Source organism: Triturus cristatus, chromosome 10 (assembly GCF_964204655.1).
Source record: "Triturus cristatus chromosome 10, aTriCri1.1, whole genome shotgun sequence".
Classification (NCBI taxonomy): Eukaryota; Metazoa; Chordata; class Amphibia; order Caudata; family Salamandridae; genus Triturus; species Triturus cristatus.
In genome coordinates this window covers 1241724972-1241751180 of record NC_140593.1, presented here as the reverse complement: position 1 = coordinate 1241751180, position 26209 = coordinate 1241724972, and the positions used below count along the sequence as shown (strand labels likewise).

The following is a 26209-nucleotide window of genomic DNA, read 5'->3' as shown; positions in this document are numbered from 1 at the left end:
TCCTAACCGGTCACAGTAACCTCCTTCTGCAATTCTCTGTCCCAGCTCTACATACTATTGCAGAACACTGTCTCACAAGGAAAAGGTTAAAAGCACATCCATGTGCCTCTTTTCTGAACTAATTATTGGCAAGCATCTGGCTCGGTCAGGGCCAAATCCAATACATAAATGAAAGAAAACAACACAATTGTCTCACCTCGTGCAGAGCCGCCAGGTACTTGTAAGCTTTCCTCACGGATTCATCCTGCTTGGCATCCTAAAGGAACAGGGACAGTAGAGTTCACCCAATGAAAGCAGCTGCTAGTCAAAGCATCAACTAGCCACCGGCCGTAAAACCAATCGCCAGTCAGCAATCCCAAGTAGCAGCCAACATTCAGCTGCAAGGCTGGACCACTTTTCTGCACTCCAAGGTATGCCTTTTTTGCCAGCCAACACTGCCAGTCACCGCTCTCACCCACCCGCATTCACAGGAACCAACTGTGATGCCCAGCAGTCAGTCTGGTATACACATGCATGAGCCTGCAAATCTGGAAATGTCACTTGCCATTACCCGCTTCCATAAGAAACTCCTACCTACTAGCGAACACTCCAAAGGATTTTACATAGCTGGGCCATTTTGTCACTTGGTTGTGGGTTGAATTTATTCCTCCAACTTTGGGCGTCAACCGTAGGAGATGAAACAAAATTACATCCAACTACAGTTCTCTAGCTCTGGACATTTTTCAATTATTCCAGGACATCTGGCTGCTAATCAATGCTAACACAGCTGTGTACATACACAAACAGCCACCGACTGCACAGAGCAGGGTTCTCCAAAGTCGGTCCTGGAGGGCTGGATCCATGCTAGATTTTTAGCATATCCCGATTTAGATAAGGCAAATGCTACTTACCAGTATGCATCTGTTCTTGGCATGTAGAGCTGCAGATCTACACACTGTGCATAGACCGCCATCTGGTGTTGGGCCCGGATGTTTGCAGTTTGTTTTTCCTCTTGGAAAGTCTTTGGAAGTCACGAGGTATGTGACTCCTCCTTTGGATCGTATTGCGCATGGGCTTCGGCTCCATCCTCAGATTGTTTTTCGCCAGCAGGGAAAGATGGAGCGTAGTAATAACAGGAGAGATGCCCATGTGTGTGTTATCTAAATAAGATAAACTGGAACAGATACAGGTAGCCGGGGAGGCGGGTGGGCGTGTGTAGATCTGCAGCTCTACATGCCAAGAACAGATGCATACTGGTAAGTAGCATATTCCGTTCGAGGCATATGAGCTGCAGATTATACACTGTGCATAGATTATATAGCAGTACTCGCTCCTAGCGGCAACCACCGGCATCCGTTGCAGTGGTTTGAAATAATGTTTTGAGTACAGCCTGGCCCACACTAGCTTGTTGCTTAGTTTGCACACCTACACAATAGTGTTTAGTGAAAGTGTGCGGTGTAGACCATGTGGCTGAGCTAGAGTGGGCTTTAGGGGGAACAGATAGCGTTAGTTTTGCTTTGTGGTAGCAAATCTGAATGCATTTGAAAATTGTGAGAAATCTAACCCTCTGTTGATCGCGGTTGGGGGGGGGGCACCTTGTTCTGAGGCTGCAGGCTCCTTCAGGAGGGTCGAGGGAGGTCCTTGGGTGCCGGACTCTGGGTCACAGTCGTCGTGGGGTCGCCCTCGGGTTCTTTGTCCACTCCGGCACCGGCCAGGCTTGGCTGGTGCAGAGTGTGCTGGGTACGCGGTTCCGGGCTGCTGCCAGGGATTTGAAGTAAGTTCTTGAGTAGAGCCTCTACTCATGGGAGTCCCAGGGGCTTAGAGCCAAGAGGTAGCCAGGTCCTCCGGGGTTTGTGAGGTTGCTGGCCACAAGAGATGCCAGGTTGGAGCAGGGGCAGGTTCGAGGGTCGACAGGCCGGTAGGGCGTGGGCCAAAGCAGTTGGTGTCTTCCTCTTCTGCGCAGCTACAGGGCAGGTCTTCTGTCTTCTTGCTCTTCTTTGTAGTTTAGAATCTGGAATCTGGGGAAGGAAGGTTCAGGGTGCCCCTAAATACTAGATTTAGGGGCGTTACAGGTAGGTGAAGGGCAGGGACCAATGGGTCCTTGTCCTGGGGTGGGTACACCCCCTATCCTGCCTCTCTCCTGTGGGAGGGGGGCAGTAGCCTAATCCTGATTGGCTAGGGCTTCCCATCTTCAAGATGGCGAGAGCCCGGGGATGTGCTTCACCTCGCCTCCCCCACCTGAGGGGTGGGGTTGGCAGGCTGGCACATCCCCTGTCCTTATTTGGGGTTTCCGGCCAAGCTTCCTGCCAGAGTGGGGGGTTTCAGTGGCCTGGGGAAACTCACAGAGGCGGCATGCCTTTGAAGCTTCCCCCTGCCCATCCTGGGGGAGGAGATTTAGCACCTCGCCCAGGATGTGCATTGTTGCAGGCCCAGGAGAGCAGGGGCTCTCCTACCCAGGGGTCCAGCAACCTGTCTGCTGTGTGGCAGCCTGGGCAGCCTCAGAACAGACGTGGATTGTAGGTTAGGTTTTAGGGGGCATCTCTAAGATGCCCTCTGGGGTGCTTGGTACATTAAATCCCACACTGGTATCAGTGTGGGTTTAATGTGCTGAGAAGTTTGATACCAAACTTCTCAGTCTTCAGTGCTGCCTTTATGGTGCTGTGGAGTTCGTGTTTGACGAGCTCCCAGCACCATGTACTCTTAAAGGGCAGCACTGCACTTACAGAGCCCATGAATGAACCTGGGTACTGTAGGGGCACAATGAGTGCTGCAGCCCTTAGAGGCCCCTGGTCACAAGGCCCTGGGTACCTAGGGTACCATTTACCAGGGGCTGACATGTGGCCAGGGTTTGCCAATTTGGGGTATGTGTTTTTAGGGAAGGAACATAGGCCCTGGGCACCTGATTGGCAGGAGTCCAGGGTATACTCAGTCAAAGTACATTCAGCAATTCAGCAAAAAGTGGGGGCATACCATGCAAGAAAGATGGCACTTTCTCACAACAATCCATCTAGCTATCCCAGATATGGAGATGGGGTTGCCTTTATGTGGTAGTGAGAAACAAACGAATAGTTGTTTGGTCTTACGGAAAGGTTGTGTTCTCTCGATGTAGTAGAGTAAGGCTCGTTTGATATCTAGTGTGTGAAGAGCTCGTTCTGCAACGGTCTGTGGTTGCGAGAAGAATACTGGTAGTTCTACAGATTGGTTTAGGTGAAAGGGAGAAATGACTTTAGGGAGGAATTTTGGGTTGGTACGGAGAACAACCTTGTTATGGTGCATTTGCAGAAAAGGTTCTTGAATGGCGAGTGCTTGGATCTCACTGACCCTTCTGAGGGAAGTGATGGCTACAAGAAAAGCAGTTTTCCATGTTAGGAATTGAAGTTCACATTTGTGTAGAGGTTCAAAGGGAGGCCCCATTAGTCTGGTGAGAACGATGTTTAGGTTCCACACAGGTGAGGGTGGCACTCTGGGGGGAATTATTCTTTTGAGGCCTTCCATGAAGGCTTTTATGGCAGGTACTCGAAAGAGTGACAGATGTTGCCTGTTTTGTAGGTAAGCTGCTATGGCTGCGAGGTGCAGTCGAATGGACGTATAGGCTAGATTGCACCTTTGTAGGTGGAGTAAATAGCCTATGATGTGTTGAATGGACACATCTAGGGGATCGAAGTTATTGTTGTGGCAAAAGACCACAAAACGTTTCCACTTGGCTGCGTAGCAAGCTCTAGTGGTAGGTCGTCTAGCTTCTTTAATGACATTCATACAGTCAGGGGGAAGATTAAGGTAACCGAATTCTAGGATTTCAGGAGCCAGATCGCAAGGTTGAGCTGAGCTGGGTCCGGGTGCCTGATCTCTCCATGGTTCTGGTTTAAGAGGCTTGGAGAGAGGTGTAACTTTTGGTGCGGCACTACAGATAGTTCCGGCAGTGTGGTGTACCATGGTTGCCTGGCCCAAGTTGGAGCTACTAGGATTAGTGTGAGGGAGTGTTGTTGTAGCTTCCTTACCACTAATGGAATGAGTGGGAGAGGCGGAAAAGCGTACGCAAGTCTGCCTGACCAGATCATCCATATCGCATTGCCTTTGGACAATGGGTGTGGATATCTGGCGGCGAAGCTTGGGCATTTGGCGTTTTCGTGGGTGGCGAAGGTGTCTATCTGTGAAAGCCCCCACATTTGAAAGTACGGTTGAAGAACTTGTGGATGGAGTTCCCACTCGTGGATCTGTTGTGTTTGTCTGCTCAGCAGATCTGCTTTAGTGTTTTGGACTCCTGGGACATGTTGGGCTAGGAGAAATATTTTTTGGGGTATGGCCCATCTCCATATGCTCTGTGCTAGCTGAGAGAGCTGCGGAGAGTGTGTGCCGCCTTGTTTTTGTATATAGTACATGGCTGTCATGTTGTCGGTGTGGACTAAGACGGCCTTGCCTGAGACATGCGTTTGAAAAGCCTTTAGGGCTAAGAATATGGCTAGTGACTCCAGATGGTTGATGTGGAGTAACTTTTGTTGAGGTGTCCACCTGCCATGCATGGTGTGATGTAGTAGGTGAGCTCCCCAGCCGGAGAGCGATGCGTCTGCTGTCAGTACTATCTGAGGAACCGGTTCCAGGAACGGTCGCCCTTTGGAAAGGTTTGTGGTGTTCCTCCACTGCAGAAAGCGATGGGTACGACCGTCTACCAACACCAGATCTGTCAATTGACCCTGGGCCTGGTTCCATTGGCGCGCTAAGCACTCTTGGAGAGGACGCATCTGTAGTCTTGCGTGAGGTACTATGAATATGCAAGAGGCCATCATTCCTATAAGTTGCATGAACCCTCTAGCTGGAAGAGAGCGTTCCGGCTGAAATTTGGCACTGAGAGCCTGAATGCTTGCTATCCTGGCAGGACTGGGATAGGCTAGCGCTTTTGAGGTGTCTATGGTGGCACCGAGGTATTGTTTTACGTGGGACGGTTGCAGATGGGACTTTGTGTGGTTTAATGTGAAGCCCAGTTTGTGAAGTAGTTGGATAGTGGCGCGAGTGTGTTGTACACACTGGTTGTGTGAGTTAACTTTTATGAGCCAGTCGTCTAGGTATGGGAAGACATGAATGTGTTGCCTTCGCAAGTGTGCTGCCACCACTGCTAGGCACATGGTAAACACCTGTGGAGCTGTGGTGACTCCGAAGGGGAGCACCTCGAATTGATAGTGTTGACCGCCCACTACAAATCTGAGAAACTTCCTGTGAGCGTTGTGAACTGGAATGTGAAAATAGGCGTCCTTGAGGTCTAAGGTGGCCAGGAAGTCGTTTTGGGAGAGCAGTGGAAGTACCTGCTGGAGTGTGTCATGTGGAAATGGTCTGAGTGTATATAGTGATTTAGGGGTCTGAGGTCTAGGATGGGCCTTAGAGTTTCGTCCCTTTTTGGTATGGGGGTATGAGAAAATACAGGGAGTAAACTCCCATATTTTGTTGTTGGGTAGGAACTCGTTCTATCGCACTCTTTTGTAGGAGTGAGATTACCTCTTGCTTTAGTAGTGCTAAATGTTCCTGTGACATTGGGCGTTGTTTGGGTGGAATGTTTGGGGGTTGGGGGGGGTAAGATGTTAGTTCGAGGCAGTAGCCTGACCACATTATTTGCGTTGCCCTGAGGTGATGGTAGTCCAGACAGGAAGGAAATTGTGGAGTCTTCCCCCGACCGGAGTGGGATGGTCTGGGGGGAGTGGAGGGAAGTCATTGGGCAGGGGTGGAGGCCGAGCGGGAGGTGTTTGTCTTGCCTCTGCCTTTATTATTGTTGCCCCTGTAGCCGCCTCTTTGGTAACCCCTTGTAAAGGTGGATTGGGTAGGGGCTTTATAGGAAGTAGAAGCGGTGTCAGAGGAGTAGCCTCTGGAGGTGCTTCGAAAGGAAGAGCAGCGAAAGGAGCGCCTGGGAGGGTGCGATTGTAAGGCTCCCATAGATTTAGCCGTATCTGTATCTTTCTTCATTTTTTCTAGGGCCTCATCAACTTTTGGTCCGAACAGATGTTCCTGGTCTAAGGGGTGGTTCAGGATGGAAGCTTGCTCCTCTGGTTTGAAACCTGAAATCCATAGCCAGTCATGGCGACGGAGGAGGATGCTGGTGTTAATTGCCCTAGAGGCGGTGTCAGCTGCATCTAGGGCACAGCGAATGGAGGTGTTGGTGATGGTTTTACCCTCCTGGATTAGCTCATTGGCTCTATGTTTGTATTTGTCAGGGAGGTGTTGCATTATGGCTTCTAGTTCATCATAATGGGCCCTGTCGTATCTTGTTAAAAGCGCTTGTGTGTTTGCGATGCGCCATATGTTGGCAGCCTGGGATGCAGTGCGCTTGCCCGATGCGTCCAAGAGTTTGGACTCCTTATCAGGCAGTGGTGCCTCGCCTGATGCCTGGGAGTTTGCATGCTTTCTTGCAGTGGACACTACTAGGGAATCTAGTGGTGCTGGCCCTCTGATGTAGGTGGGGTCTGTAGGGGCGGCCTTATATTTTTTGTCGATGCGAGGGTTGATGACCCTGGCTCTGACCGGGTCTTTAAAGACCTCCGGCGCGTGCTTGATAACGCCTTTGAGCATGGGCAGGATGGAAGTGGCCCTGTGTGTTGTGTCGAAGGTATCTAGGAGGAATTCCTCCTCCACGGGGTCGGTATGGAGATCCACACCGTGGTAGTGGGCAGCCCTCTGGAGTAGTTGGTTAAACCCCATTGAGTCTTCTGGTGGGGATGGTCTCGAAGGGTAGAGATCATCCTGCGGGACATTAGGGATGTCTGGAATGTTACAGTTGTCCCATGGGTCTGGGGAGCCTGTAGGAGTGGGGTCCCCTGTATGTTGGTCATGGGGCTCGTCCCCTGTGTCATCATAGACATCGTCATCATAGACATCATCATCATCATCCGGAGAGGGTGTGGGGGAATGATGAGGTGGGGGAATGATGAGGTGGGGGAGGAGAAGGAGGTGGGGGAGGAGAAGGAGGTGGGGGAGGAGAAGGAGGTGGGGGAGGAGAAGGAGGAGGTGGAGGAGGGGGGGGTGAAGGTATTCTAAAAGGGGAGGTAGCAAAGTCTTTCCTCTTTGGAGGTGGAGCTGGGGCAGGCTTGTCCAGCGGTCTCTTCTTGATGCTGAGCATCAAATGTCCAGTCTTAGGGTCCTTGACCAGTGTGTTTTGTAGTGGATCAGGCCTAAATAGTTCTTCAGTGAGTGTCCGCCCCGACGGCGCCGAAGACACCGGGCCGTAGGATTTTTTGTCTTGGAGTCTGCAACAGTTCGTTGTCTTGAACTGTGCGGCTTCGGAATGGCTGGTTGTTTACTCGGCTCTGGTAAGGATTGCGCGTCGATAGAAGAACTGGAAATTGTTCGGAACCGGAGCGCGAAGATCACATACGAGCCCGATGGCGGAAAAAAACAAATCTGAGGATGGAGCCGAAGCCCATGCGCAATACGATCCAAAGGAGGAGTCACATACCTCGTGACTTCCAAAGACTTTCCAAGAGGAAAAACAAACTGCAAAAATCCGGGCCCAACACCAGATGGCGATCTATGCACAGTGTGTAATCTGCAGCTCATATGCCTCGAACATGTAGTTATCTTAAAAATCTGGCTTCGATCCGGCCTTCCAGGACCGGCTTTGGAGAACCCAGACAGAGTCTACACACCTCTTTATACGACCCGAAATCAAGCCAAGGAGTTGGAGAGCTCCACTTTCACCCAGAGTCTCAACTATTCAGATCTTCTATGCATTTAACAAAACATCAGAAGACGGCGGAGAGAGTCACTTATGCATCTAGAAAAAATACCAATGCTGGACAAGGAAAGGAACTATTACTTACCCTGCAAGTATCTTTATAGTGTGTAGAGCTGCAGAATCAGATGCTCTGCCTACTCCTGCCATCTAGTGCTGGGCTTGGACGTTTGCAACTTTTGTTTCATCGAAGAAAGGATTTTGACTCACGGGATGCACTGGGACGCCACCCTTAGCAGGCAACGAGCATGGGCGTTGACTACATGTTAGACTGATTTCTGCACAGCAGGGGAGATTAAGCATGTAGTGGCGAGTGAACGCATTATGGTGCGCCATGTGTATTGTAAAAGTAAGTTAAATAATAAAAGAAGAGATCTGGAAGTACAGCCGCAAGCTTCCTGGGAGAAGAGAGGGCACTGGTGAATCTACAGCACTACACGCTACGAACGACATTTTCCTTTTGTAGCATGTATTGCTGTAGATGCACATGCTCTGCATAGGCTGTAAAACAATTCCCCTCCAAGTGGTGGCTAGCATGTGGGTGATACAGAGGTTTCAAATAAAGTCCTTTGAGCGGTCCGGCCCACCATAGTCTGCTGGCGGGCTAAGATGTCCACACAATAGTGCTTAGTGAAAGTGTGTGGGGTTGACCAAATAGCTGCATGGCATGTCACCCATTGGAATATGACAAAGGGAAGCCATGGTTGTAGTTTTCCTGTGTGTAAAGTGCACACTAGGAGGGAGCAGGTATGGCTTGACGAGCTTTGTAGTACCAGCTCTGGATGCACCAGACTATCCATTTGGCAATTCCGACCTTGGAAACATGCTACTGATCGATCCTATGGAAGGGCTTGGTCCTGTCGATGTAATACAGGAGAATGCTTAACTTCTAGGGTGTGAAGGGTTCTCTGATACCTGGTCAGGTTGAGAGAAAAAGACTGGCCACGCCCCTGAAACAGGCTGCTACTGTTCTACCATGGCAGAGAACGATCGTCAATGGCCATTACCAACACCAGATCTTCCCAGTGACTCTCCTCTTGGGATCACTGAGCAGAAAGTCATTCCAGCAACATTCGTACAAGGAGCTGAGCAAGTGGTACTATCGCGATGCAGGAGGCCAAGATCCCTAGGCACTGCATTAAAGTTCTGACTGTAAGCTGACTGGGTTGAAAAAAGAGAAGGGGCGTTGGAATGCCAACCCCCTCTGCTGGCTGGGTCCAAACTGAGGAGGCGCGACATGTAAAATAAAGATTGACTGGTATTCGTTCCAAGTAAGTACCAGTAGCTGAGATTCATTCGAGCATTTCAGCCATCAATTTTTTTGTATAAGTCAGTGTGATGCACTAAGTGGAACAAGTATGCCTAGATGTGGGTCCTGTGATCACTGTGCCACTGGAACCAAGCTGTACTCGACTGGCGAGCACTGCTAGGGGGCCTGGGTTGCGTGTGTTTCAGTTCAGGAAGGCCCTGCCTGGCATTTCGGGCTGGACTGTTCCCATTGAAGCCGGGTCGAGACAGAGGTGCACAAGGCTGGATCCAACCTGAGGTGGCAGGGTGGGCGAAATGTCACTGGACTGGGATGCGGCCCCAAATATCTGCCAGTGGCTGAGATAAATGCAAGCATTCCATCCAACACTTTGTGTGGTTACTTCTGTAACAGATAATGCAGCAGCGCCTTTGGTATCCTGCCAAAAACTTGTTTCACAAACATTGTGAGACACAAACACTGTCACAATTATTGTGATGTCAAAAATATTGTAGGACAGAACATAGAAGGTAAGAATATTTAAAAAAAAAATCTTTTATATTGTTCTTTAACAGATTCAATTAATTAGTTGAGCTGTATTGTTTTAAAGTTATACAAAGTTATTATTTTAATGTTGGGCCTGCTTAATTTATTTAGTGTTTTTTTATTTGGTCATATATTTTACGTTTTTTTTTTATTTGGAGTCAACTTTTGGGCTGGTGCATTCCTAGGTCAGCGTTCTGAATGTCCCAAAGATGTCTTTAGCAAAGCAGACAGGTGCGCGGTCTGGTAGGCTTCGACCTAAGAGCCTAGAGGAGTCCCACCCATTCACCAAATACAATCTCAGCAGCTGAGCTTATGAGAGGAAGTGGAGCGCTGCGTCTCTCCTCCTCATCGACTAGAGCATGTGTCATACGATAGGGTGCATAGACCGTCCAGGTCTGAATGTTGTTTGAGGGACCATGTACGGTATTACACGGACGACTGTGGCATACGATAGGGTGCATAGACCGTACAGGTCTGAATGTTGTTTGAGGGATCATGTACGGTATTACACGGATTACCAAAGGTTCACAGTCTGACGTCAGGGAAGAACTTGAGCTCGTTAACCTACAATGATCCAAATCTGCAGAAAGTTTAATGACGCTCCATTACATCGACTGGAAACCCACAACGTGCTCGATGCCACTATCAGAATTCCTCCTCTTCTCCAAATCGAACAGGCAGTCTTATGTTAGCAACGCGGAACTATGGAAGTTACTTACCCCTAATCATGGTTTGCATCTTGTTACGGTGTACAATCACATGATGTGCTTCCTTCTGGCATCTCGTGTCCGGAGTTGGGATGACCACTTGCTTTCCTCATTCTTAAGGTTCTAGGTATTCTAGTATGAAAGGTTCCAGACCTTTCTATTTGATGGTTTATATTTTTTCCTGGGAAATATTGGTGCTTACCAAAACAGACTTTCTTTGCAGAAATGCACTTCATGGATTTACATTAATATTGGAAATGTTATGATCCATAAATGTGTGAAGAGAATTGAATATGCTACTTACCAGTATGCATCTGTTCTTGGCATGTAGGGCTGCTGACATTCATATCTGTGCATAGATCGCCGCCTAGTGTTGGGTCCGGATGTTTGTACGTTGTTGTCCTGGAAGAGTCTTCGAAGTATCCTGAGATAGGTGGCTCCTCCCCTGGACCACAGTGCGCATGGGCATCCTCGCCATCCTCAGATTGTTTTTCGCCATTGTGGCAATGATGGAGTAGATACAGTAAGTGATGACCATGCTATACAGTAATTCTGAGTGCTGCAGCCGCTACAGGCGCCGGGAAGGAGGGTGGGCGATATGAATGTCAGCAGCCCTACATGCCAAGAACAGATGCATACTGGTAAGTAGCATATTCAGTTCGAGGCATGTGGGCTGCTGAATTCATATCTGTGCATAGATTATATAGCAGTCCCTCTATTAGCGGCGGCTGCCCGTGCCAGCTGCAGCAGTCTGGAAAAGGGTCTTGAGAACAGCCTGTCCTACAGCTGCCTGCTGTTTTGAGTGTACATCTACACAGTAGTGTTTTGTAAATGTATGTATAGTGGACCATGTGGCTGCTCTACATATTTCCTCTAAAGGAATATTCCCTAGGAAAGCCATGGACGCCCCTAACTTTCGTGTTGAGTGGGCTCGTGGGGGAATCGTTAATGTGCGTTTAGCTTTTTCATAGCAAATTTGAATACATTTAACGATCCATTTGGCTATCCCTGCTTTGGAAATGGCGTTGCCCTTGTGTTGTGGAGAAAAGGCAACGAACAGTTGTTTTGTTTTCCTAAAATCCTGTGTTCTGTCTTTATAGTACATGAGGGCCCTCTTTACATCTAGTGTATGGAGCATTCGCTCCGCGACATTTTCTGGATTTGGAAAGAAAACAGGCAGTGCCATAGTTTGATTCATGTGGAACTGCGATATCACTTTAGGCATGAATGTGGGGTTAGTACGTAGTACAACCCTGTTTGCGTGAACCTGTATGAATGGCTCTTGAATGGTTAGTGCCTGGAGTTCACTAACTCTTCTCAACGAAGTGATTGCCACTAAGAAGGCTACTTTCCAGGTGAGGAATTGAATCTCACATGAATGTAGAGGTTCAAAAGGTGAACCCATCAATCTGGTGAGGACCACATTCAGGTTCCACACCGGTGCCGGTGGGTGAGTTGGAGGAATCACTCTTTTGAGTCCCTCTAAGAAGGCTTTGATGGCAGGCACTCTGAATAAAGAGAGGTGCTGCCTGTTCTGAAGATAGGCCGCTATTGCGGTCAGATGTATACGGATGGAGTTGTACGCCAGATTGCATCGGTATAAGTGTAACAGGTAACAGATGATGTTTTGAATGGATGCATCCAGCGGATTAATGTCATTGTTTTTACAGTAAATGACAAACCTTTTCCATTTAGCCGCATAGCAAGCTCTGGTCGTGGGTCTCCTGGCCTCCTTGATAATATTCATACATTCTGGAGGCAGGTTCAGGTAGCCGAACTCTAAGACTTCAGGAGCCAGATCGCCAGGTTCAGCTGTTGCGGATCTGGGTGCTGAATTTCGCCATGGTTCTGTGTTAAAAGTTTGGGTGTTAGCCGCAGTCTTTGAGGCGGCACCACGGACAGTTCTAGTAACGTGGTGTACCATGGCTGGCGTGCCCACGTTGGAGCAACCAGGATGAGTGTCATTGAGTGTTGCCTCAGTTTGCGTGCCAGTAGCGCTATTAATGGCGCTGGGGGAAAAGCGTACGCAAATCTGCCTGACCAGTTCATCCATATCGCATTGCCCTGCGACTGTGGATGCGGAAACCTGGCGGCAAAGCTTTGGCATTTTGCGTTTTCCCTTGTGGCGAATAGGTCTATCTCTGGATGACCCCACTGCTGGAAGTACGGTTGGAGTACTGATGGATGTAGCTCCCACTCGTGCGTTTGGTGGCTGTGTCTGCTGAGCATATCCGCCATCTGGTTGTCCTTGCCAGGGAGGTGTTCCGCCATGAGGAATATGTTCCTGTGAATGGCCCACCTCCACATGCTCTGAGCCAGATGAGACAACTGTGGAGAGTGTGTTCCTCCCTGCTTCTGTATGTAGTACATGGCAGTCATGTTGTCCGTCCGGATCAACACGACTTTGTTGCACAAGTGTACTTTGAATGCCTTCATCGCCAGGAAGATAGCCATCAGTTCCAGAAGGTTGTTGCGCATCTTCTGTTGCTGTGTCGTCCATAGTCCCTGCACTGTGTAATTGAGTACATGAGCTCCCCGTCCCTGGAGAGACGCGTCCGCCGTCAGTATTATTTGTGGAACAGGCTCCTGGAACGGTCGGCCCTTGCAAAGGGTTTGTGGATTCCACCAATGCAGAGAGTTGTATGCCCGACCGCTCACCAACACTAGGTCTTTCAACTGTCCTTGAGTCTGATTCCATTGACGTGCCAAGCACTCCTGAAGTGGGCGCATATGTAGTCTCGCGTGCGGGACTATGAAGATGCAGGAGGCCATCATGCCTATCAACTGCATGAACACTCGCGCTGGAAGGGAGTGTTGTGGTCTGAACTTTTTTATCAGCAGTTGCATGCTGTTGATTCTCGCTAAATTTGGCTGAGCTTTGGCAGCCAGAGTGTCTATAGTCGCGCCCAGGTACTGCCGTACGTGGGCGGGTTGGAGATGTGACTTTGGATAATTCAGTGAGAATCCCAGACTGTGAAGAAGGTGAATGGTGTGGGATATGTGGCTGGCACACTGCTGGGCTGACTTTGCCTGAACAAGCCAGTCGTCCAGATAAGGGAAGATGTGAATGTGCTGTCTCCTTAAGTGTGCGGCCACTGTCGCTAGGCACTTGGTAAAGACTCTGGGCGCTGTTGCTACTCCGAAAGGAAGTACTTTGAACTGATAATGCTGATCCTGAAGAGTGAACCTGAGATATTTTTTGTGTGATGGGTGTATGGGTATGTGGAAATACGCATCCTTTAAATCTAGTGTTGCTAGGAAGTCTCCCTGACTGAGTAACGGCAGAACCTGCTGGAGGGTGAGCATATGAAAATGCTCTGACAGAATGTATTGGTTGAGGGGGCAGAGGTCTAGTATAGGTCGTAAAGACCCGTCCTTTTTTGGGATTAAGAAGTACAGAGAGTACACCCCTGACCCCCGCTGTTCCATAGGCACGAGCTCTATGGCTCCTTTTTGCAGCATACTTAGCACTTCTTGCTGCAATAATGTCAAGTGCTCTGCGGACATAGGACGGTGTCTTGGTGGTATGTTGGGTGGATTGGATATTAATTCCAGACTATAACCGTACTGGACAATTTCTCTGACCCACCTGTCTGTGGTGATGGATCTCCAGACTGGCAGGAACTGTTGGAGTCTCCCCCCGACCGGTGTTATGGGGGCGGGGGGCAGCGACAAGACGTCACTGTTTGTTATTGGCGGAGGACCTGGTGTTGTTGTGTCCTCGTCCTCTGCCTTTGGTGCTGGATCCACGATATCCACCCCTATCGTTTTTATTATAGGTACTCTGGGTACCTCCTTTACTGTACTGTTGCTGGGACCCCTGACCTCTAGCTGCTCCTCTATTCCCGGGGCGACGAAAGGAGCCACTCCGAAACTGCTGCAACTGGAGAGCCCCCATAGATTTCGCAGTTTGTGTCCTTTTTAATCTTTTCCAGTGTAGTGTCAACCTCGGGCCAAATAAAAAGTCTGGGTTGACTGGTTGATTCAAGATATTATTTTGAATCTCAGGTTTGAAACCTGATATTCTCAGCCATGCGTGCCTCCTCAACATCACACTAGTGTTGATTGCCCTTGCTGCAGTGTCAGCTGCATCCAGTGCGCATTTGATGGACGCATTTGTAATGAGTTGCCCCTCTCTGATGAGGAGCTCCGCTCCATCTTTGTATTCATCTGGTAGGTGTTCTAGCAGTGTTTCTAGTGTATCGTAGTGTGACCTGTCGTATCGGGCCAGGAGTGCCTGAGTGTTGGCAATGCGCCAGATGTTTGCTGCTTGTGCTGCTACCCTTTTGCCTGATGTTTCTAGCACTTTGGACTCCTTGTCTGGAGGAGGAGCATCACCTGTAGTCTGCGAGTTAGCTCTTTTGCGAGCATTAGAAACTACCATGGAGTCCAACGGCAATTGACCCTTAATGTACATGGTGTCTCAGGGTGCAGGTTTGTATTTCTTCTCTATTCTGGGGTGCAATACCCGTGCCCTGGTGGTTCCCTTTCAGCATTGGTAGAGTCTTGACCGTTCTTTCTGATGTGGAGAACTTGTCCACCAAGAAATCCTCCTCCACAGAGTCGGAATGGAGTTCCACTCCGTGATTGGCAGCCGCCCTTTCAATGAGGGCGTTAAAAGCAGCAGTATCTTCAGTGGGAGATGTTTTGACATTGTAAAGATGAGTGTCAGGAGCATCTTGTGGGTCACCTTGGTCAGTAGGGTCTCCCCATGCTTGATCTGGGTCTTGCTGTTGGTCATCAGGGTAATTATCCACAGGATAAGTGGTATCATCCCCAATATAGCCCTCTCCTGCATCCTGTTCCGAGTGTGTAGGAGAAAAGGATGGTGGTTCCTGATGATAGGTGTGGAATGTTTCTACAAGCACTGGCATCGAACCTGATGCCAGTTTCCTTTTTAGTGGAATCTTGTAGGAGTCCAAAGCCTTCTCTGTAACAATTCTCCGCTTGCGGAACAACCGCCTACCAGTGTCGGCGTCGATAAACTGGTCCTGCGAGTCCTCGACATCGGTTCTTTCCGTGGACACTGCTCGTGGTTGTTCTAGACTCCTCCTAAGTTCGAACATCTTCGGCGCCCCCGGTGGCGGCAATCCAAACTTGATCGGTGCCGGCGCCGAATGAGCTTTGGCGACTTTGTGTGGTTTGGGACCCGTTTTTGGTTCGAGGGTTGCCCGTTCTCTGATGCGCTGTAGGGACTCCGACACCTGTTGCAACGTGAATGCAGACGGTGCTTTGGAACCGATAGGCTCTTTGGAGACAGGCCTCGACGCGGTCTCCGGGTTCCTCCCAGCCTTCGGGTTGTCGATCCGAAGTTTGGGATCGACGCCTGGTTGATTCGATATTTTGGCAGTCGCCGCACTCTACGGTGTTGACGTAGTCGGATAGACCACCGTGACCTTGGTGGTCGGTGCTCCAACCTTCGGTGCCATAGGCCGTTGCGTCTTCTCGGGACGAGGGCCTTCTTCTGTGTCTCGGTGCCGAAGCCCTTTTTTGTCTTCTCGGTACCGAAGTCCTTCTTTCTTTGGTCGGCTCCGATGTCCCTTTTCTGTGTCGACGGATTGGAGGGCTTCGATGCCTTCGATCCGACTTGAACCAGTTGCACTTTCGGTTTCGATTTGACCGGTGCTGGTTTTGGTTTCGCTTTCACTGAATCGAATCCAGTCTTTTTTGATAGTGTTGGCTCTTTTGAAATGTTTGAAGCCGGGCCTTCAGGCGGCGCTGTAGAACGATCCGACTGATCTCGGGTAAGGCCCGCAGGCGATCCCTCGACCTGAGCCTTATCAAGACTGTGTCCTTCGGCCTCCGCATCGACGGATTGGCCTAGCTCCTCGCTTGAGCTATCTTCCTCGGCCCCAAGGGCCTCATCATCGTCTCCTACCTCGTCGACGACGTCTTCGTCCTCGAAGATCACCTCATCATCGTCGTCAGATCGGGATTCATGCTCCGAAGCATGGCTCGAGTCTATCTCTTCGACGCTCTCGACTTCCTCATCCTCGGTGCTGAATATGTTAACCGGGTTAGGCGCCGGTGGTTGGTCTCCAATCTAGCCGCCCGTCGATTCCGAAGTGTCTTCTTTGACCGGAACCGGGCGCAGGCCATACACCTTGACTCATCATGATCCGGTGATAAACATTTGTTACACACCGGATGGACATCGATGTGTGGATATTTCGCATGACATAAAGGACATCTCTTGAAGGGAGTCCTCGATTCCATCTCGAACGTCGATCGATGTTCGGACCGAAACTAGGTCCGAGAAGTGCGAATAAATCCGAGAACAAGTCTAAATATTTGTCGATACCGAACGCAAACAATACCGACGATACCTAAAGGCTGTTGGCCTTAAATAAAGTTTTCCTAACTTGAGCTAAGATAAGCACATCCGAACCCAATGGCGGAACAATGTGCAATCATCCGGACCCAACACTAGGCGGCGATCTATGCACAGATATGAATTCAGCAGCCCACATGCCTCGAACCAATGGCTGCGTTACATACATCCTGCAGTGTACTATTACTCAGGAGCACAACTATGGCTTTCTTAGTGCCTGAAAAGGGGGATCTTGGCCCAACGGAAAGCTGCCCACTGCTGATGGCTCAACTCATTAATCAGACGGTTCATTAGTTTGTCGTCTAGCACTATAATCATCTGAATGTTACCTGAATAACACGCAACAGCCTTTCAGCAATAACACATGCAGGGTTTATTAGAATCTGTGTTTTGCTTTTGATACTACGTAACACCTTTGCAGCAAAACAAGAGGCTGCAAAACAATCTGAATGTGGAGTCGGTGTTGGGTGCATTGAGGGTTTCCTACCAACATCATGCGCACACGTATGGCAAACATTCACATAAAGTACACTTCAAGAGCAAAAACAAGGTGGCGGAACATGCACAGCATGTCAACCAACAACTACCCAATGCTGCAACATTGCTGCTATTTCAAGACACATGCTTTTCTAAAATGTGCCATGTTTTCAGTTTTGAATTATTTAACTTGACTCTGTACAATCCAGGAATAGCCCCAGAGCCCCCGACCCTACATAGATCCACCTCCCACTGTTCATAACACGTGTCTGCCCCACACCCGGACATTTTATATACACTTCACCAGCTCCTGAGATCCCCGGTCCATCACAGAGGACAAACATCAACCTTGGCCTCCATGTCGGAGCTCCCTGCTCCACTCCAGGCATATCTCCCTCACTTCACCATTAGTTCAAGCACCCCAGGTCTCAGCACTGGCCCCGGTGCCTCCACACTCAATCCGAACCTCAAAAACAGTCCACCGTTTCCACAAGCATCCCACAGGCAGCCACATCCCCCATACCTTAAAGACCAGCTCATCGGTCACAGCAAACGTCCTCTCCAGCTTCCCAGTCAGGCCATTAATCTCCTTCTGCAGATCCTTGGTGTCCGAGAGGATCTGGGGAAGATAAAGGTGCGACATGGAAACACAGATCCAGGCTTCGCAGACATAGTTACCCAGGAAAATGCAGGGAAAGGCTAAACACACATATAAGAGGAGAAGGTCACCAACCAGGAACGATGCTGAGCCAATGTGAACACGGTGCTCAGATTATATTATAACCTGGCCTCTGACCAGAACCACAGAGGCCAGCACCTAAGCTGGGGAGCTGCGACATAGCAGAATGCGAACCCAAGAAAGTAAAATATTGGCATAGGTTGTTTGACACTAGGGACACATGCACTGGAATACAAACGTAAGCAAAGCAATCATGCCAGAATGCTCGTTGTTGCCTTCATCACTGCCGCACCAAGACGCTGTTCCTCTATTCGCACCACCAGATACTGTGCTTATTCAAGGACAAGTTCTCGTGCCCTCCGCTTTCAGGGAGAAGGACTGCATTGCCCTAGCTTTCAAATAGAGCTTTCTATACACCTTGTAAGGTCGAAGCACCTTCCGTGGGTCTGAGTAAGTGGGCACTCCATATGTGTAATATATAACGCACTGCTGGGCCCCGTCCTACAATAACAGCATTGCTCAGTTTCCTGGGTGCCATTTGGGCGCATGGTTGGCAGCTTGTTGCTTGAAATGGTTTTACATATGAGAAAACTGGAAGCTGTGCATGAGGTTAGGGATAGTCAGTGGTAAGTTCCTAGTACTGCAAGTGTTGTACTATATAGTTTTCAGTTGAGGTGGGTAATGGTGTACCAGGGATCTTATGAATCGGTAGACGTACAGATGGAAGTCCGCAATAAGCCCCCAGTGGTGTCTGCTTTTTGCAGTAGCGATTTGGGCTTAGTACGTGTAACATTTGATTAGTTATTGTGCTTCGCAGCCAGATACACGTGTTCTGAAATAGTAGAAGGCCTTTAAGGGCTTAAGTCGTCTTTTAAGGAACAGTCACATTTTGTTATTGCTTTCCCAAATTCGAGTTGATTCCTGATCATACTTATGTTCTTGGTTGAGGGGTGCCACAGTATCCAGGTTTGTGCCAAGAACAGTCTTCCACCTTTACCGTTCTTGCTGTACTGGGTGGTGACTATGTCAGGAGGCGTTTAAGGAGTCGTGGCTTTCCGCTTATGGCACGCTGGGTGCAGAGGGGCAAATGCTACACACCCACTTATACCGAGACCATCTTAAAGAAGAAACATCTGGTCCTCACAGAGTATTAATGAGGTCTGCTGTGACGCTTCTTATATATGGAGAACGCACTACAGGACTGAACCCGAACGACAAAGAAATGGTTACGCATCTCTAGTCTGTAGCGTAGGAATCTTCATTGAAGTCAAACGCTTGAATAATTCCCCACTGTGCTGCTTATGTCCTTGCATACTACATCACTCAGGACATGTTAAATGACATCATTGATGACATCACTCATTAGATTTAAAGAACAACATTGTTCAAATTACAAATGAGTGCCGCAGTCTCCCGCCAACCCCAAAACACAGACGGAGGGTGTGGGGAATGAGCCCACACAGAGGGTTGGGTACGTATGTCATGAGTGATGTAATATGTGAGGTTGTAAGCAGTGCTTAAAGGGGCGCAAGTTATAGTTGGTCGACTAAACTGTAACTAGCGTATTTCAGTGTTTTGGGGGCTTTAACATTAGTTCTGATCTGAGTTAAAAGCCTAACTAACTTTAACCTTTGATTTTCTACAGTGAATTTCTATTTTTTAAATTTTTTTATCTACACAAGTTAAGTTCTTGGCACCAACGTAACTATATCGCATTTTTTTCCAGTGAATTATCCTTCAATATCTTTCGATAGCGTGTAGTGGTGTAGATTCACATGCTCTGCATACTCCTGCCATCGAATCTAAGGCTCGGGCATTAAAAGTCGTTTTTCTTTGAGGAAGCTTCGAGTCACAGGATGTTGTGTGGCTCCTCCATTAGCCCACAATGCGCAAGGGCAAAGACTACATCTTGGATTTTTTTTGGTCTTGCCTGCGCCAGTGCGCTGCCCTGCGAGACTTTTTGTAAGGGGACTTCAAAATCTGACCACACGCTCGTGCGTGTGGTTAGTTTTTGGTCAGAGGCTATTGGCCTTTGCGTGCGTCTTTCTAAGAAAGACAGCACGCAATTGGGCAAAGGCGGGTGCATGTCCCGCCTACAGCCTATTGCTTGCGGTTACCCGCACAGTCACCATCCGTTTTGAATTATCGTGCCCAGACGCATGCGCGATAATTCAAAACAGATGTCTCACTGTGGCACGCGCGCACCACTCGCGTGCTTGTTGCTGCAGGCACTAAAAACGTGAGAGGTTGTGTTGGCCCATGAATGCATGGGAGGGTGTGTGTAACGGAAGCCCTCCCTCTTGTGCGTTTGTGGCAGTGTCTTATTGAATGAAGGTTGTGTAAGAGAAGTGTGCCCTGTGAAATAGCGGTGTGCCCTTGCACTGAGCTCCCACCAGCCCGCCACTGCAGCCTTCAGATACCGTTGTGCCCTCGCACTGATCTGCCATCGGCCTTTACCGTGATTTCCCGGCCGTGCTCCGGCAGCCTTCACATACTGGGGTGCCCTCGCAGCTAGCACTGAGCTCCGGAGCAGCCTTCAGATACTGGCGTGCCTTAGCACTGAGCTCCCACCATCCAGCCCCAGCATCCTTCATATACCAGGGTACTGAGCTCCAGAGCAGCTCTCAGATACCAGGGTTCCTTCTACTGAGCTTCCACTAGCCCGTCCCCAGCAGTCTCCACATACCGGGGTGCTCAGGCACTGAACTCCCACTAGTCCGCCCCTACCAGTCTTCATATACTGTGGTGCCCTCACAGCTCGCACTGACTTCCCAAGCAGTCTTCAGACACCGGCGTGCCCTCGCACTCCGCTCCCGAGCAGCCTCCAGATAGGGGGGTGCCCTGGCACTGAGCTCCCGCCAGCCCGCCCCTACCAGCCTTCACATACCGGAGTGCCCTCGCAGCTCGCACTGACTTCACCGGCGAGCCCTCGCACTGAGCTCCCGAGCAGGCTCCAGATACCGGGGTGCCCTCGCACTGAGCTCCCGAGCAGGCTCCAGATACCAGGGTGCCCTCGCACTGAGCAGCCTCACCCTCGTTTGCCTCTGTTGGTTTTCCTTCCTGGCCCCGGCTTGCTGCATCGAGCCAGCTTAATGAATGGGGCTCAGTTCAGGGTGGCAGGAAGGTCGGGAGGCTGGAGCCAGGGACTGGATTCCTTTGGCAATGGAAGAGAAAACAAGCATTGGCATAGCCAATAGGTCTCGCCTTTGGGACCTGCTGCATAACTAAATACTTATAAGGTCCCAAAGGCGAAACCTATTGGCTATGCCAATGGTTGTTTACTCAGTTAGTGAAAGTCAGCGTAGAGCGAGAGTAAGGAATATGCTACTTACCAGTATGCATCTGTTCTTGGCATGTAGAGCTGCAGAGCCACACACTAAGGATAAGATCGCCATCTGGTGTTGGGCTTGGATGATTGCAGGTTGTTGTTGTCTTCGGAAGAAGTCTTTGGTCACGAGATTGGGGACTCCTCCCCTGGACAACAGTGCGCATGGGCATCCACTCCATCCTCAGATTGTTTTTCGCCATGATGGGAAATGATGGAGTGTGTAAGAAGTAAAGAGAAAGGATGTCCATGTGTAGTGTCTAATTAAGACAATGCTGGAACAGATACAGGTCCCGGGGAGGCGGGTGGGCGTGTGTGGCTCTGCAGCTCTACATGCCAAGAACAGATGCATACTGGTAAGTAGCATATTCCGTTCGAGGCATATGAGCTGCAGATCACACACTAAGGATAGACTATATAATAGTGTCTCCCCTAGCGGTGGTCACCTGTATGAGTTGCAGCAGTTTGGAGTTTTTAGAACAGCTTGGCCTACTGAAGCTTGTTGCTTGGATTGCACATCAACACAGTAATGCTTAGTGAAGGTGTGTGTAGTAGACCATGAGGCTGCTTTGCAAATGTCTTCTAAGGGGATATTCCCAAAGAATGCCATAGAGGCCCCTATTTTATACGTGGAGTGTGCCCTAGGGGGAACGGTAAGAGTATATTTAGCTTTTTGGTAACATATTTGGATACATTTGACTATCTATCTGGCGATACCCGATTTGAAAATGGGGTTGCCTTTGTGTGGTGGTGCGAAAGCAACAAACAGTTGCTTGGTTTTCCGAAAAGGTTTGGTTCTGTCGATGTAATAGAGCAAGGCCCTTTTAACATCTAAGGTATGAAGTGCCCTCTCGGCTACTGAGTCTGGATTAGGGAAGAAGACTGGCAGTTCCACAGACTGGTTTAGATGGAAAGGGGAAATGACTTTAGGGAGGAATTTTGGATTCGTCCTAAGAACCACTTTGTTCCGATGTAGTTGTAGGAAGGGTTCTTCTAGAGTTAGGGCTTGTATTTCACTTACTCTTCGCAGGGATGTGATTGCGATGAGTAAAGCCACTTTCCATGTTAGGAACTGCAGTTCGCATTTGTTCAAATGGTGGACCCATGAGCCTTGTTAGAACAATATTAAGGTTCCACACCGGGGAAGGCGGTAACCTTGGAGGAATGATTCTTTTAAGACCCTCCATAAATGCTTTACTGGCTGGTACCTTAAAGAGGGACAGGTGGTCTATTTTGCAAATAGGCTGCTAATGCCGCTAGATGTAGACGTATAGAGGAATACGCTAAATTGCATCTTTGCAAGTGCAATAAATAGCAAATGATGTTTTGGATGGAAGCATCCAGTGGTTGTATGTCATTGTTAGCGCAGTAAATGGCAAATAGTTTCCATTTTGCAGCATAGCATGCCCTAGTAGTAGGTCTCCTGGCTTCTTTAATGATATTCATACAGTCTGGAGGAAGGTTGAGGTACCTGAACTCTTAGACTTCAGGAGCCAGATTGCCAAGTTCAGAGTTTGAGGATCTGGGTGTCCGATTTCTCCATGGTTCTGGGTTAAGAGATCCGGGGAGAGATGCAGTTTTTGATGTGGAACTAGCGATAGTTCCAAAAGTGTGGTGAACCAGGGTTGACGTGCCCAAGTGGGAGCCACTAGGATGAGTGTCAGCGACTGTTGTTTCAGTTTGCGTACCACAAATGGAATGAGAGGGAGAGGCGGAAAAGCGTACGCAAATCTGCCTGACCAGTTCATCCATATTGCATTGCCCTTGGACCGTGGGAACCTGGCGGCGAAGGTTGGGCATTTTGCGTTTTCTGGTGTGGCGAACAGGTCTATGTCTGGTTGTCCCCACTTTTGGAAGAATGGGAGTAGGACTTTGGGGTGTAATTCCCATTCGTGGATTTGCTGTGTGTGGCGACTTAAGAGGTCGGCCACCTGGTTCTGAACCCCTGGGAGGTGTTCTGCTAGCAGGTAGATGTTCCGGGGAATTGCCCATCTCCAAATTTGTTGCGCCAGTTGGGACAGTTGTAGAGAATGTGTCCCCCCTTGCTTTTGTATGTAATACATTGTGGTCATGTTGTCCGTGCGGATGAGGACAGTTTTGTTTTGTAGATGCACTTGGAAGGATTTCAGTGCTAGGAACACCGCTAGGAGTTCTAGGTGATTGATGTGGAACTGTTTTTGTTGAGTGGTCCACTGTCCCTGAGTGGTGTGTTGAAGGAGGTGGGCTCCCCACCCTGTGAGAGATGCGTCGGTGGTCAGCACAACTTGTGGAAGGGGCTCCAAGAATGGCCGCCCTTTGGACAGGTTGATGGTTTTCCACCATTTCAGTGAGCGAAGTGAGCGGCTGTCCACCAACACCAGATCGGTAAGTTGTCCGTGTGACTGATTCCACTGTTGTGCTAGACATTCCTGTAAGGGACGCATTTGAAGGCGTGCGTAGGGTACTATGGAGATGCATGACGCCATCATGCCTAAGAGTTGCATGAACACACTTGCGGGGAGAGAGTGTTGTGTTTGAAATGTTTCGATCAGACTTTGTATGTTGGCTATCCTGGCTGTGCTGGGATAAGCTACGGCTTTGGCTGTGACTATGGTGGCTCCCAGGTATTGTTGTACTTGGGAGGGTTGTAGTTGAGATTTGGGATAGTTGATGGTAAATCCCAAGTTGTGCAGGGTTTGAATAGTGCGGTGGGTGTGGTGAACGCATTTGTCTAGAGTATTGGCTTTTATGAGCCAGTCATCCAGATAGAGGAAGACATGGATTTGTTGTCTTCTGAGATGCGCTGCCACAACTGCCAAGCACTTTGTGAACACCCTCGGTGCGGTTGTTACTCCGAATGGGAGAACTGTAAACTGATAGTGTTGACCGTCTACCACGAATCGTAGATCCTTCCTGTGAGCGGGATGCATGGGGATGTGAAAATATGCGTCCTTGAGGTCTAATGTGGCAAGGAAGTCTCCTTGTTGAAGTAATGGAAGGACCTGTTGGAGAGTGATCATGTGGAAATGATCTGATTGTATGTACTGGTTCAGTAGTCTGAGGTCCAGTATGGGTCTCAAGGTTTTGTCCTTTTTGGGAATGAGGAAGTATAGAGAATATACTCCTGTGCCCTGATGTTGTAGTGGAACAGGTTCTATTGCGTGTTTTTGAAGCAAAGACTGTATTTCTTGTTTGAGGAGCGTGAGGTGGTGAGACGACATGGGACGGTGCCTGGGTGGTATGTTTGGGGGTGGGTTTATGAGTTCGAGGCAGTAGCCATATTGGATAATTTGTCTTACCCACCTGTCTGTAGTGATGGTATTCCAGACAGGTAGGAACTGTTGAAGCCTGCCCCCGACCGGAGTGGAATGGTCTGGGGGGAGTGGGGGCAAGTCACTGTTTGGTGGCTGGAGAGGTGCGGGTGTTGTTGTTGTTGCCCCGTCCCCGGCCTTTATTATTGTTTCCCCGATAACCTCCTCTAAAATATTCTTTGTTAGGGGATGTTTGACCTGATGTTTTGAAGCTCCTCTATAAAAGGAGCGACGAAAGGAGCCTCTGGGTTGAGTAGACTGCAATGCTCCCATAGATTTTGCAGTTTCATTATCTTTCTTCATTTTTTCCAGGGCAGTGTCCACTGCCGGGCCGAATAGTTGCTCCCGATTAAAGGGTTGAGCAAGAATGGAGGTTTGTACTTCCGGCTTGAAGCCGGAGATGCGCAGCCATGCGTGGCGTCTAAGCAATACGCCTGTGTTGACTGCCCTAGAGGCGGTGTCCGCTGCGTCTAATGCACATTTAATGGAGGCATTGGATATTAGTTTGCCTTCTTGTTTGAGGTCAGTGGCCTGTGTTTTGAAAGGTTCAGGCAGGTGTTGCAAGAGGTCCTCCAGTTGATCATAATGGGCTCTATCATAACGAGCCAATAGGGCTTGTGTATTTGCGATACGCCAGTGGTTAGCCGCTCGAGCGGCAACCCTTTTGCCGGAAGCTTCCAGGAGTTTAGACTCCTTGTCTGGGGGCGGCGTGTCTCCGGTTGTTTGGGAGTTGGCCCGTTTTCTGGCATTGGAGACGACTAGTGAGTCTAGGGGGAGTTGCGCCTTGATGTACGCAGGATCTTGTGGCGCTGGTCTGTATTTTTTCTCTATTCTGGGGTTGAGGACCCTGGCCCTGACAGGGTCTTTAAAAACCTCATTGGCATGCTTTATCACTCCCTTAATCATGGGTAGAATGTGGACTGTTTTCTGGGACTGCTTAAAAGTGTCGAGTAGAAAATCCTCCTCAGGAGTGTCGGTGTGCATGGTGACGCCATGAAACGACGCTGCTCTGTTAATAAGCTGACCGAACCCTAAATGGTCATCAGGAGGGGAGGGTTTTGAGGGGTATGGAGCGGGGTCAGGCACATCAGGCATAGGGTAAGTCCAGTCATCTACTGGTGCTGTGTCCGGGAGTGTAAAGGGATCAGTAGGATCAGTGGGATAAGTAAAGAAATCCGGGTCTCCCCCTCCCCCAAAATCATCATCATCCTGTGGAGGTGGTGTATGAGGAGGAGATGGCAGAGGTGAAGGCGGTGGGGGTGGGGGGGATGGAATAGGAGGTGATGTAGGAGAGGAAGGACGTAAGGGTGAAGTGGCACAGTCCTTCTTTGGAGGTGCTGGAGGAGGTGGTGAGTCCAGCTTCCTTTTCTTGTAGGGCACCGCTGTGACATGTCCAGTTTTTGGATTTATGTAAATCCGTTTTTGCATAGGATCAGGTCGAAAGAGTTCCTCAGTGTCCGAAGGCGGCTGTTGCGCCGACTTTTTTGGGTCTTTATGGACGTGTTTGGGCACCGAAGATGTTTTGGGTGCCGAAGAACTTTTCGGTTCCGGTGGATTTTTCGGTGCCGATGAGCTTTTCGGTGCCGACGAGCCCTTTGGGGTCGGTGGAGATTTCGGCGCCGAAGAACGTTTCGGTGCCGGTGGAGATGTCGGGACTGAGTGACGTTTCGGGTACGATGGAGTTTTCGGTCCCGAAGCCTGCTTTGGTGCCGAAGGCACAATGACGTGAGGTTTGCTCGAGCCCGAGCCACCTGCAGGCTTACTTTTCTTCAGAGCCGGACCCGAGGGCGTGGCTTCAGAAGATGTTTTTGGATCGCGACTGGGCCCAGTTGGCAGAGCCTTGACCAATGTCTTTTTGGGTGGTGTTGGGGTAGGGGGGCTGGTACTCACAGGCTGCCCCGGATCTGAATCGTCGGCC

At 49.5% G+C, this 26209-nt stretch overlaps 1 protein-coding gene across 4 annotated transcripts in view; it reads right to left on the bottom strand.

Moving 5' to 3' along the window:
• The window catches only part of CCDC22 (CCC complex scaffolding subunit CCDC22), a 92055-nt gene that overhangs the window by 3845 nt on the left and 62001 nt on the right, over positions 1 to 26209 (bottom strand). For all 4 annotated transcript variants that reach the window (XM_085629891.1, XM_085629894.1, XM_085629890.1 and 1 more), the window contains 2 exons: positions 17521 to 17616; positions 197 to 256 (listed from right to left, as the gene is read on the bottom strand). In XM_085629891.1, coding sequence (XP_085486017.1) covers positions 197 to 256; positions 17521 to 17616 — 156 coding nt within the window. The remainder of the gene's footprint in view (positions 1 to 196; positions 257 to 17520; positions 17617 to 26209) is intronic.